We start from the raw sequence: 13,214 nt of genomic DNA, 5'->3' as shown, positions 1-13,214 counted from the left end.
GACGTGGGGTCCGTTCCAGGACCCGGGCTCTGGCTGAGCCAGAGGCGGCTGTGAGGCAGACCTAAGCAGACATATTGAGCTTTCTAGTGGGGGTGACCCTGGTCAGAAAAGCTGAATTCAAGCTGCTTCCCTGTACCTCAGTTTCCTCTTCTGTCAGTGATAAAGATAGTGCTTGTGGGACAGCTCAGGTCTGTCGTGGGAAGTGGATGATAAGCATCCAAAGGGGAATGGCCCCGTCACACTGGGAAGGACTCCAGAAAGGGGGTGCTGACCACCCCCCTTCCTGACCCAACCCCCGGGGCATTTGAGGAAGAAAGACAGGCGAGCTTTTACCGTGGTGGTGCATTTATTACAAAATAGGTATCGCAACTGGAAACTGTCAGCGAGGATGTGGACAGACCGGAAAGAGGCCGGCCCCCGCCCCGGGGGGCCAAAGAGGAGGCTCCCGGCCCAGCCCACAAGTGGACCTGCCTTTGGTGTCTTTTGCCCCCTGCTGGCCATTTGTGGGAGTACAGGTGGTGCAGGGAGCTGAGCCCCGCCAGAGTGAGGGCTGGGGGGCTCCTTACACAACCTCATCCGTCACTGGGACCGGGTTCACCTGGGGGCCCCCCGAGGGCCCTGCCGCTTCCTCCTCAGGCTGCTTCTTCCGGGCCTCGGCAGGGGGCCGGGGTGGGGGGTTGCTGGGGGGCTGCTTGATGGTGGTTCCCACCTGGGCTCGCTCGATGACCTTCTGCTCAATGGGCTTCCACTCTTCCCCCCGGATAGCGGCCTAAAGAAGGGGAACCAGGGATGGGTCTGCCGGTCTGCTGGGGGAGGAGGCTGGCTCAGCAGCTGGCCTGTGCCCCAGGAGCTGCAGCCTTCCCATCTCCCTCATTAGCTCCCAAATTCGACTCCGGGATTCTTCTCAGGGACACTTCCCACCTAAGGGCTTGTTCCCCAATAACTGGAGGCCTCCCCTCTTCTCCCCCCACTTCTGTCCTGCTCTCTGTTTCTGTCTCTCTCTCTCCTCTCTCTTCTCTTTTTTCTCTCTTTCTCTTCCCTTCTCTCTCTGACTCTCTCTCGAGCTCTGTCTTTCTCTCTCTTCTCTTCCTTCTCCCTTTCTAGATCATGTTTTTACCTTTCTTTGTATCTCCTGTACCTAGCACAGGGTTTGGAACATAGCAGGCGTTTAATAAATGCTTATTGTCTGACCAACTTTGGGACACAGGGTGGAGCAGGAGAAAGCAGGGCTTGCGGTCTGTCGATCACTACCTCTGGGCTCTGGACAAGCCCCTTCCCTTCTCTGGCCTGTTTCTTCATTGTAAAATGAAGAGCCGGGTCATTTATATGGTATCTTTCTCTATTAAACGGTGCCTTTCTCTATTAAAGGCAGACACTGGTTTTGAAGTAGTCCCTTCCAAGGCTTTAAGATGGGGGTGTGAAGTCAGGAGGATCCGAGTTCAAATCTGGTCTCAGACACTTAACACTTCCTGCTTTGTGACCCTGGGCAAGTCCCTTAACCCCAGTTGCCTCAGGAAAAAAATAAAAAAGATGGGGATGTGAGAGGGGACCCAGGGCAGAGAAGAGGCTGCATTGGTCTGGCCAGTCTGACTCACCAGCAGATAGATTGCACTTGCAATCGCCAGACAGACCGTGCCCAGGATGGTGGCCAGGAGAACCCCTGCAGGCACTGCCAAGCTGTGGAGGGAGAAAAGAAAGGAATCATCAGTCAGACATGGTCAGGGATGGGCAGGGGAGGCGGCAACGCTGAAGAGCCTGAGGCAAGAAGGGAAGGAGGGAATCTTGGAGTTGAAAAACAACTCAAAGGCAAACCGCCCAACCCCTCGTTTCCTCGCCGGTAAAATGGGAGTGATAATAGTATCTACATCCTAGGATTGTTGGGAGGACACACTGAGATAATATTTGTAAAGCAATTTATAAAGCTTAAATGTTTGTAAACATTTTTGTTTGTAACGTTATCGAGCCTTATGTGCTCTATAAATTCTTCCTTTTTCAGTCAACTCTAGTTGTTAGAAAGTTGTTTTTCTCACATCAAGCCCACACAGGCTTTTTTGACCTTCCCAAACCACACAGAACAAGTCTTGTGTCTCTTCTATGTGACGACTCTTCAGATGCTTGGAGTGATCACATCCCCTCTGAATCTTTTCTCCAGCTGTGTGGCCTTCGGTCCATCTCAGACTTCCCGTTTCCTTGTGTGTTAAAATGAAGAGGTCGGACAAGATGGCCTCCAAGGTACCATCTAGTTCCAGAGCCATGATCCTTCCTTCATCCAGACCTGAGAGAGTAAAGTCTCCAGGCCCTCACTGCAGATTGACCTGTCCACCTCGTTAATGTTCTTCCTACAACGTAGTCCAAGGAACCGGCCACAGTCCTCTTAATGTAGACGTTGGTTGGTTCTCCCTGACCCTTCTCATGATCACTTGGGGCTTCCCAATCAGATTAATCTTAAGTATCCCATTTCCCCCAAGGAAAATACGAGGCCTTTGCCCATCTAGACAAGGAGGAGGAAATCCAGGGAGTCAGAAAACAGACGAGCCTGTTTCCCTGCAGGGTCAGGCTTTCAACTGGCCACCAGAATATAGCCTATCTGGAGAATCTCCATGAAATCCACTAAAACCAGGCAGGGATGTCTTAGAATGGAAGGGGAAAGACCTAGGGGTCCTGAGCCCAGGGCCGTCCCCCATCACTGCCGCCTTGTGTCCCAACTCTCTCAGAGAAGCCTGCCCTCCCCTCCAGCTTCAGGAAGGCAGATGCTACTCACCACAGGTGCAGGAGGGCTCGGATATAGTAGTTCCTAGTCAGGGGCCCAAATGCCTTCACCACAGATGTCAGGTACTTCTGACCACTGGACGCAAAGAGGGAAAAAAGGAACAGAGGGAAAAGAAAAGATAAATGGAGACTGAAGGGGAACAACTCAAAGGACTTCAGCCAGGTCTCTGAGATTGGGAGAAGTTTTGGACAGAGGGGTGTGTATGTGTGTGTATGTGTGTGTGTGGGGGGACTGAGATGATAAGGGGATGAGACAGGTTGCTGTTTGCATCAGTAGGACACCTGATTTTTGCAGTAATTGGGATGAGTGTGTACTGAGTCATTCTCACTCCACCATTTTCCTTCCTGAAACACCTACTGTGTGCCCAGGACTTTGGGGAATTAAAGACAGACAAGACAATGTCCCCTATTCTTCACAGAGCTTTTGCTCCAGTTGGGAGAACAAGACTAATACACAGAAAACAGCAATGAACAACAGCTTATAAGTGTTGCCAGTTGTCCTGATCAATACAGATGTTTTGAATCAGTTGTGGACCAAGAGTACACTGGGGCTTAGAAAGAGGAACTACCACTGTGGGCTAGGAGTGCTCAGAAAAGGACTCGAGGAGTAGGGACTTGGGGTCTCTCACTCACCCATTACCCATTATGACCGGCGACAGGCATCTGTCAAATGTCTGACTCATGCTGTTCTCTGCCTGGAATCAGGTCTCTTCCTCCTTCCCTGTTTCCCTCCCCTCCTTCCCCCTCCCACTCACACAAACTATTTTTCAAGGCCCAGTTAAAATTCTGTTTTTCTCTCAGACCACCTTCAATCTCCCCCATCTCTCCTTTCTTTTAATTCCTAAAGCCCTTTCTCCCTGAAGACATGGTAAGCTCCATGAGGATAGAGATGTTATTCTCTTATATTGAGCACAGAGTAGGCACTTAGGGCACTTTGTCAAGTGGTTGGCTCCCCTTCTCCAAGCTCAGACTAGGAAGAGCCAACAAAGAGTGGGAAGGGTCCTCAGCCTTCCTGTCTCTGATAGCTGGACAAAAGTGGCCCTGAAGCTCCCAGATCTCATCTGTGACAAAGGTGGCAGCTTACCACCGCTCCATGGTGAAGCCCTTTTTCCTCTTGCCCCGGGGATATTCCAGCAGGCAGACGAACACCCCCGCTACACTGAGGGGTCCAAGTTAAGGAAAAGTCTTCATTTCTGTGAAATGAGGAGATTGGATCAGACGGTCTTGGCGGTCCCTTCCAGGCCCAGATCAATGATGCTCTCATCCTATGATACTCATCCAGCCCAGTCTCCAGACCCGCCCACCAGTGGTTCTGCTGGGGAACATGGATAGGAACAGATCTAAGGTCATAGAGCCTGAAGAAGGATCCCGGAAAGGCTAGGAGTCTGTGACAGCAGCAACTAAATGGTGCTTCAGTCATGACCTAAGAACTCTGGCCCATTATGTGGCTAGAGGGAGATATTCCAAGAAGGGGATGCTGTGGAATCCATGTAGGGGACAGTTTCAGAAAAACCCAAGAAGACTTGTGTGAACTGATGCAAAGGCACATGAGCAGAAATCAGAACAATATATACAGTAAAAGCTATATTGTAAAATAATCAACTTTGAAAGACTTAGAAACTCTCAGCAACACAATGATTGACCACAGTTCCAGAGGATTCATGATATACTGCCCATCTATCATGATACACTGATAGAGAGCTGCTGGAGCCAGTGTGTACATCAAAAACTATTTTCTCTTTTTCTTTCCTTCCTTTCTGCCTTCCTTCCTTCCCTTCTCTTCTCCCTCCCTCCTTTCTTTCTTCCTCTTCTTCCTTCCTTCCTTCCTCCTTCCTTTCCTTCCTCCTCCTTCCCTTTTTCCCTTCCCCCCCTCCTTCCCTTTCTTTCTTTCTCTCTTTCTTTTTTTTCTGACAAGGCTAAGATAGAACTCTGTTTTCCATGACTATTAATGGGCTTTGTTTGTCTTGTCTTCTCAATAAGGGGGAGAAGAGAACTTAAAACTGAAAATAAAATAAAATTGAATTTTTTAAAAGATATTAAAAAGGAAAAATAAAGGAAAGCAAGCAGTGGTAAAGGAGCTCATGACCAAGGCCTATGGAGCGCTAGTCTCAGCTTTGCCATTAACTAACTTTGTGTCCTTGGGAAAGATGAGACCTTGCTGAGTTTATTCATCTGTGAAAGGATCCACAAAGTTGAACAAGACAATCTCCGAGGGCCTTCCCACCTCTGACATTCCCTGTTCCAAGGGCCCTCCCACCAGCCCTGACACTCTGTGTTCTAAGGTCCCTCCCAGATCTGGCATTCCAAGTTCTAGGGTCTCCCCCACCAGCTCTGACATTCTGGGTTCCAGGACCCCTCTTAGCTCTGATATTCTGTTCTAAGGCCAGTCCTAGCTTTCCTGTATCATCTGACAAAGAAGGAAGCTCAACAACTGGATACAGATCCCTTGGATCAGGACTGGAAGGTCAGGCAAGGTTGGGGGTGTAGAAGAAGGATACATCGAGTAGGCACCAAACTGCCACCAGATAAACTGCCCAGCGGTTGCCACGATGCCACCAGTCAGGAGGACTGTGGAGAGAGAAGGGGAAACTGAGTCAGGGTCATGGGCCAGCTTCAGGGGCCGGACACCCACACCCACACCCATGATACCCCTGTGTACACACACACACACACACACACACAGAGACACACACACACACACACACTCATACACACTTCAGAAAAGTGCTGCCCAGCTCTTGAGGGCAGCAGCCACAGAAGCTCAGAGTTAGAAGGACCTTGGGACCAGGAAACCCTCGCCTTTTCGAACCCAGCTCAGCCCAGAAGCCCAGGACTTCCTCTTCTCCCAGCCCACTCTTCCCCAGAGACCCCCATCACATCGATTTTGGTCTGAGTAGGACAGTCAGTGCTTTCCCAAAGGGGATTCACAGAGGGTCTTCTCCTGCCTTTCTCCATCTCCATGAGAAGAATTCTCTGAAGTGTCAGGGGGGGCTGCCAGTTCTGTCAGCCCAGAGCTGAGACCCCTTGAGTAGAGTTAGACCCAGAGTTACCCATGTACTAAGTGGCTGAGCTGGTGCACCCTCCGGGCTTCTGGCTTCCACCCCCCAGCCATGGCTATAACATGGCGGAGAGGAAGGAAGGCAAACGGGAATGGCCGCAGAGTGTGCTCCCAAGATGGATCTGAGAGTTTCACAGACTTTTCAGAGCTTGACGCCAGCGAAACTCTGGGAATTTTCCATGGGGCCCCAGCTCTAGGTACCCCACTAATCTCCTTTCCTTCCACAACAGTTGCTATTATTTCACAGTGTCCATTCACTGTCCGGGACATCTAAGAAATGAACTGACTTTTCCTTTTTCTTGCATTTTTATCCTCTGAACTTGGCAGAGTGTCTGGCATGTGGGAAACACTTAATAAATACTTATTGATTGATTGAACCCAAACCCCCTCAGTGGCTTCAGGGCCATGGAAGGGACCAAGCCTCATAAACAGCACAATTTTTAAAGGCTTTCGCAGAGACCACTTTCTCCCCATCCCCAAACACCCCCTTTATTATGTGATAATCTTCACTGCGACAGGAAGGGGAAAATAGAAGCTGCTCAGGTCTTCTCTTCCTCTGAATCTGAGGGGCCATCATAAGATCTCTCCCCTATTTAGCGTAAATCCTTTTAGCTGTAACTTTTTTCTTTTTGGTGAGAGGGGAGTCACTTAGTCTCCCTTTTCCATAAAATAAATTAGGTCACCAGAAGCTGTTTATGGATCCATTAAGAGGAAACAAAAAACTGGCTAAGTCAGAATCAGAGGTGAGGGAGGTAGTGTCCTGCCCTACTTGGTGAATTAACTGCAAAACAAATTCTCTTAAGGATGTGTGTGTGTGTGTGTGTGTGTTTCCCTTCATCACAGGTTTTAGAACTGAAAGGACCCATCCAACCCCATCCCTTCTTTTTACAGATTGGGAAACTGAGGCACAAAAAAGGAAGTGGTTAACCTAAAGGCTTAGAACTAGCATAAAGAAGAATGGGAATTGGAGTCCAGGCCGCTTTTCCAGGAAGAAGACAGCAAGAATAAAGAAGCCCCAATAATTCTTCTTCCCAGACCCCAACAAACTTGGCTTCCTAGAACTGGGGTCACCCACGTTCCAGAATCACAGAATCAGTCGCGGGGTTGGAAAGCGTCTCAGAGCCCACCTATTCCAGTGGTATCTGAAGAATAATCCTCTTCCAGGTTCCTCTACCATTTAATCTCTGGAGAAACCCAAGAGGAAAAAAGCCTACTAAAACCATGTGGAACTTCCAGTTCTGGAAGAAAACGAGTAACTGCCCAGCCTGTCTCAGCAGCTGCAGCTGAAAAGCATTCTGGGTGCTCAAGTCCAAACTCAGGCTAAGAAATGACTAGTAAGGTTCTTCCTCAGTCCCTGTCAGTCTGTAGCCTGTGGGTAGAAGAATCTCTGGGGATGCAAGACACCTGAGAATTTTTACATGGCAACATCTTTCCTAATTAGTGCACAGTAATTAATATTAATAACTGTCAATGTGAGACATAATTATATCATTAATATATCATTATCATTATAAAATTAATCTCAGTAATGAATGGGACACATCTAGAAATTAAGTACTGTGTTCGACACAAACCTATTTGCTGTGAGACCATGTGTTTAACTCTTGACCACGTTTCCTCACCCCCACACTCACACCCCAAGACAATTCTGCAAAATTGTACATTACAGATGGATGGCTGTTCTACATCAGTGAAGGGATTTTCCAAAATGACACTTATGAAATCACAGATCTAGAGAAAAAGCTATAGTAAGATATACTTTGATAATAGTTTATAAGGAACCTTTCCCGCAAATTACCAAGGCAAGAGTCTTTATTCTGCAGCTAAGGCAATTTAAGCTCAGAGAGAGAAGATTTGCACAAGTTCACACAGCAGCTGACCAGCATGTCCCAAATTCAAATCTTCCCAGTCTAAATAGAATACTTTTAATCACTTGACATTTCTGGGAATTCAGCCAAAGCCTGGGCAATGTCTGAGTCATTCTGGTTCTGGGAAAGCACAGTCCTCTTCATAATAAAATCTCAGGTGGGAACTGCCTGATTAGGCAGTCAGTCAATGAATATCTGTTAACCATGTATTAAGTACTATGCTAAGAGATGGGGATTTTAAAAAATAAAATAAAAAGAAAGATTAATTTTGTTTTCTTATTTTTTTTTTCTTTTTGATCTGATTTTTCTTGTGCAGCATGATAGCTGTGAAAATATGTATAGAAAAATTGCACGTGTTTGATATATATATTGGATTACTTGCCATATAGGGGAGATGATGGGGAAAGGGAGGGAGAAAAAATTCAGAACACAAGATTTTGCAAGGGTGAATGTTGAAAACTATCTATGAATGTATTTTGAAAATAAAAAACTTTTAAAATTAAAAATATATATATAGAACCCAGAACCCTATTCCTTTAAGAAGCAAGTGGATTGAATTGTTCTCCAGGAAGCTCTTGTGTTACTGCTAAACTAACACACATGTCCTGATTGCTGCCCAGCTAACATGGAGGTTCAATACTTCCTTCTTCTCAGTAGAAAAGTGATGAACTCGAGGGAGAGAAAAGTGCGTGTGCTGTCAGACATTTTCAGTGAGTTGGTTTGTTATGTTTAACTATTTCTTATAAGAGAGAGAATGATCATTGAAAAGTGATCATCTTTAAAACAAAACAAAAAGTATCACTAAAGGGCTTAAAAAAAAAAAAAAGTAATGGCTCACCAGTGGTATAAATTTAAAATTGATGCATTTAGCCCCAAAGAAAAGGTAGAAAAAGATGCTTTTCTCTACTCCTGTGCAGAAGTGGGATGGACACAAATGTGGAAAACTACACATATTTTCAGATTTTTTTATTGCATTTATCAGTTTTGCTTATTTTTTCCTCTTTTCTCTTAAAAATAATTTGTACATGGAGTTGCTTCCTGGGAAAGAAAAGGGAGATTATTCTGGGGGGGAGGGGTGTTAAATATAGGCAATGATAAAACAAAAGATATCAATACAGTTTCATTTAAAAAAAAAAAAGGAACAATATTCAAGCAGTCAGTCCTAACACATTGAAATTTCAGATCATGTGATTTTGACTACTGAAAAAAAAAAAACCCTAACCTCCATTCAATTGTTAGCATTGTTTGAGTGGGGCTCTACTTGCTTCCCTGATCTTTAAGTTTCAGAATCTTCAAAGGATTTTTTTTCCTCTCTCTGGTTCATTTGCCAGGCATAGAGCTTCCTTAAGCTAAGAAATGATTATCCTTCACAACTTTAAAAAAAAAAAAAAGAAAGAAAAAAAGACCCTAATGACTGTGCCTGTTAAGGATTGTTCCAGTTGAAGGTCTTAGAATGGTTCAAAGTCCAAAGATATTTATAAATCAGAAGCCCCAAGATTCAATTCCGGCTCTGCCGCTTACTAACTGACTTTATGACCCACACTTTACATGGACTAATTTACATCATGAATGTAAATTAGATTTGACTGGCAGATTTTATAGTTGGCTGGGATCTTACGGATCCACAGAGCAAAGAAAAAGTCACACACACACACACACACACACCCAACAGCCCAGACCAAGAACTCTGAGGAGTTAAGTGAAATATTCTGGGTGTCTCTCTTTCCTGCAGGGAAGGAGGGAACCATCAGGGTTGAAGGCAAGGTGAAGTTAGGGAAAGAAGCAGAGGCTCAGCTTCTGGAGGTGATGCTTTCACCCAATTCCCCCAAGACTTCTCAACAATAAGCAGACTGAGGGGACAGCTGGGTGGTGCAGTGCATAGAGCACCAGTTCTGAAGTCAGGAGGACCCCAGTTCAAATTTGACCTCAGACACTTAATACTTCCTAGCTGGGTGAGCCTGGGCAAGTCACTTAGCTTCAATTGCCTCGGCAGAAATAAAACAAACCCCAACAATAAATAGGCTGAACTGGCAAGTTTTAAAGGCACCTCTCACAGGGATGGACAGGGCAAGAGAAGGCTGCCCCTCCCTGGGAGAGAGTGAGGTACCTTCATACTCAGGTTTGAGTATGAAGTCAGTGAGATCAGTGAGATCAGATCTCTGAGGAAGAAAGAAAGCTGAGGGCCTGAGCAGAAAGGGGAAGTCTGACTTGGGCTTAGCTGCTCCCTAAAAGCACATGAGTTCATGAAGTCGGAGGTTCCTTCTAGCTTTGAGATTCTATCTTTGTCTTAGGGACACAGCCTACTGGCATCATGGAGGGCAAAAGGGAGCCTGTCTCACTTTGGTCACGGTCAGCTGTGGGCTGTGTGTGGAGGTAGAAGCCCTGAGTTCAAGTCCCACCTCTGACTCTACTCAGCTGTGGGCTTTTGAGCAAGCTATTTCATCCTCAAAGCCTGTTTTCTCATCCATAAAATGGGACTTCATCTCTAAAGTTCCTTCTAGTACTAAATCTTAGGATCTTAGATAAGGTCACAAATAGCTTCTCTCTTTGTTCCATGCTCTCCGTGCTCAATGTGCATCCTTATGGTAAGGGGATAGCTCAGGATTTGGGGGTATTTGTTTTGGAAGAACTATAACCCCAAGATTTGGCTGGGCCTTGGGAGGGCTGTGGTGCAAACTTCCCTGTACCTCAACTACTACGGTATCCCCCAGGGGGCCTCTGCCTCTCAGATCAAGAATGCCTCAGATAAAGGAGGCAAAGCTTAAGGCAGAGGACATCTCCCTCGGAGGGTGTCGGGACCGGAGGCTGCAACAGCACATGGGGACTTCCCCAGGCTTAGTGGAAGGGTGGTGACCTAGCCAGAAACCACAAGGAAGAGAAGAAAGAGGTTAGAGAAAAAGACCATCTGAGGGAGAAAACCCCACTTCTCCTTTTCACTTTTATTTCCTCAACCTAGGAGAGGCAGCTTCCTTCTCACTTGTCTTTCTGAAGTTCAGAATTAAATACAACTTTAAAAAGAGGGGGCAGAAAGGGAGCTCACATAGCTGATGGGTACTACCAAACAGAGCCCCTACTTCCTGGGTTCTCCGTTACGCCTTAACCTCTGGCTAGATGTCCAAGCTCAACTTTGCCTCCTTTCCCTCCCTCTTTCCCCCTTCCCGCCAAGCCTGGTGGTGCCCCCAGATGTTGCCCTTACCCCTGGCACATCTAGCCACAAACTCTAACAATCTTTCTCACAGTCAGTTAACCAATCTCTCTCTATCTTTCTGTATGTCTCCCTCTGTCTCTGTCTCTCCCTCCTTCTTCTCTTCTGTCTTTCTCCTTCTCCTGTGTCTCCCTCTGTCTGTTTCTCTCCCTCCTTCTTCTCTCCTGTCTTTCTCCTTCTCCTGTCTCTCCCTCTTTCTCTTCTCTGTCTCTCCTTCCGTCTTCTTTTCTCTTTCTCTCTTTCTCCCTCCTTCTCTTTCTTCTCTTCTCCTTTCTCCCCCTTTTTTTTTCCCCCCTTTTCTCCTCCCTTCTCCCTTCTCCCCTCCCCTTTTCCTTTCTCCCTTTTCCTTTTTTCCTTTTTTCCTCTCCCCTCTTTTTCTCTCCCCTTTTCCCTCCCTCCCTTTTTTCTCCTTCCCCCTCCTTTCCCCTTTCCCTTTCCCCTCCTCCCCCCCCTTCTTTTCCCCCTCCTCCTTTCCTTCCCTTTTCTCTGTTTCCCTCCCCCCTTTTCTCTTCTCCCCTTTTTCCTGCTCCCTCCCTTTCTCTTCTGTTTTTCCCCCTTTTCCCCCTCTTTTTTTCTTTCTCCCCCAAACCTCTGGAAACCCCCTCTCTTTTCCCCCCACCCCGGCCCCCACCCCCCCATGTCCGTTCCCCGGGACACCCTCCAGGTTAATCAGAGTTAAGTTATACGCAAAGTTTCCAGGGGCCTCCGGGGGGCGGGGGAACTGGCTTCCCAGGGAGCCGGACGGCCACCCCCCCGCCCGCACGTGCCCCCTCCCCACTCCGGGGGGACCCCAGAGCCTGCTCGTTCGCCCACATGGCCCATTCGATCTGCCCCATGGCTGCGGGCGGCGCCCCGCGAGAGTGCGGGCAGCGGGAGGAGGAGGAGGAGGAGACGGCAGCGGCGGCGGCGGGAGCCCGGCACTGACCCGCGCCGCGGCCAGACCCCGCTTCTGCCACTCCCTGTGCCCCGCCCCGGGGCCGGGCCAGCCGCAGGGCGCCGCTTCCTCCTCCTCCTCCCCTCCCCCGCCTTCTGCCCGCTCCCCCGAGCTCCCCATCCCGACCGAGGGGACCCTTGCCTAACTAGTCTCCCGGTCCCCACCCAGACCCCGCCATTGGCCCTGCTCCCCGGGCTCCCCGGCCCCCGCGGCCATACCGACTCCTGAAGCCCACCTTCCCACGAGACGGTCCTGTCGGGACAGCCTCTGCCCCTCACTTCCCTCCCGAGATGGGCGTCGGGAGAATCTCCTGCCTTGTGACCATCTCATGGCGGAGGGAATCCCCAGGGGGAGAAGCTCCCGCTGCCACTGCAAGTGGGCACCTTTCGTTCAGAGTTGACAGAGCCCTGGCATTGCCCAGGGTCACACAGCCACTCAGTGCCAGACCAACACCTGAATCCCAGTCTTCCCGGTGTGAAAGTTCCTTCTGTTACGCTACACCGCCCTCCCGAGCAAGGGCGAATAGATAAGCCCCCTCCCTTCCGGGACCCCCATTCCTCTCCAATCTCAAGGGTTCTGCTTGGGAACTGTTAGAGTAAAACAACATTTTCAACAAACAAATCTTTGAGATTCAGAGAATAGTTAGAAGCGCCTTCTTTTTCCTATTGTCACAGAACCAGGATTCAGAGCCAAGGTTCCTGGGTCCAGGGCCGTTGCTCTAACAGACTTCCATACTTTATGCTCCAGAAACAAATTCAGGAGACTTGGACCCAATTCTGGCTCTGTCACTTACTAACTGTGACTTAGACTTCAGTTGCTCACCTGTACAATGGGATAATAATACTTGCACTACCTGGGTAGGGACGGCAGCAGTTCCTAGGATTTCTAGCTCCTGCAGACTTGGGAATTTTCTAGCCACTCTCTTCACTTTATATGTGAAGAAACTGAGTCCCAAAAAGATCTAGCTATGGAGCTGTTAGAAGGAATGCGTTACAGCTGCAACACTGACTATGTTAAAAAAGGATTGGTCTCATCTAAAGAAACCCAGCACGAGGAGAGGGGTGGGAAGTTGACCAATTTCCTGAAGAGACAGATGAATTATGGTAGTTCCTCGTTAGGCTACCGCACATTTTATACCTTTTTAAAATAGCCCTCCCTACTCCCAATACCCTCCTAAGCAAAACAATCAATTGTCAATCATTTATAAAGTACCTACTATGCATCGGGCACCACCTTGGCAGATAGGATACAAGACTGAGGTGGTCCCTGCCCTTACATCCTACAAGGGGGAGACGAGAGAAAACTACAGCATACAAAACCCAACAGTAACTGGGTGGAAGAACTAACCACTGAGGGAATTAGGAAAGACTTCTTGAAGTA

General features: G+C 48.0%; 1 protein-coding gene and 1 long non-coding RNA gene across 4 annotated transcripts; one reads left to right on the top strand and one right to left on the bottom strand.

Annotated features, from left to right (window-relative positions):
- Positions 1-327: 327 nt before the first annotated feature.
- LOC100932491 (cytochrome b-245 light chain) lies at positions 328-12,179 on the bottom strand. 3 transcript variants are annotated; one of them, XM_031950151.1, is made up of 6 exons: positions 12,053-12,179; positions 5,268-5,337; positions 3,854-3,928; positions 2,762-2,845; positions 1,596-1,677; positions 328-769 (listed from the first exon to the last, which is right to left on the bottom strand). In XM_031950151.1, exons 1-6 carry the CDS (start codon positions 12,162-12,164, stop codon positions 563-565), a joined length of 630 nt encoding a protein of 209 aa, XP_031806011.1. In that variant the 5' UTR covers positions 12,165-12,179; the 3' UTR covers positions 328-562. The 3 variants fall into 3 exon arrangements, with proteins under 3 accessions (XP_031806011.1, XP_031806013.1, XP_031806012.1); XM_031950153.1 differs by lacking the exon at positions 12,053-12,179 and adding an exon at positions 11,679-11,856; XM_031950152.1 differs by having other exon boundaries at positions 645-803.
- On the top strand, positions 5,057-7,020 carry LOC116421314. The gene is made up of 2 exons (XR_004231630.1): positions 5,057-5,233; positions 6,719-7,020. It is a non-coding gene; the product is annotated as an uncharacterized LOC116421314 (long non-coding RNA).
- Positions 12,180-13,214: the final 1,035 nt, after the last annotated feature.

The sequence above is a fragment of the Sarcophilus harrisii genome, chromosome 2 (genome assembly GCF_902635505.1).
Source record: "Sarcophilus harrisii chromosome 2, mSarHar1.11, whole genome shotgun sequence".
Lineage (NCBI taxonomy): Eukaryota > Metazoa > Chordata > Mammalia > Dasyuromorphia > Dasyuridae > Sarcophilus > Sarcophilus harrisii.
The sequence above is the reverse complement of the archived record's forward strand: the minus strand, read 5'-3'. Positions and strand labels throughout refer to the sequence as shown.

Bases quoted from the DNA above. Each gene is read 5' to 3' on its own strand.
- LOC100932491 (XM_031950151.1), bottom strand. From the start codon at position 12,164: ATGAGATGGTCACAAGGCAGGAGATTCTCCCGACGCCCATCTCGGGAG. The intron at 2,846-3,853 runs GTAAGCTGCCAC...CTTTGCGTCCAG, and splicing joins GGCTTCACCATGGAGCGGTG to TGGTCAGAAGTACCTGACAT. The intron at 1,678-2,761 runs GTGAGTAGCATC...CTCCCTCCACAG, and splicing joins CGAGCCCTCCTGCACCTGTG to CTTGGCAGTGCCTGCAGGGG.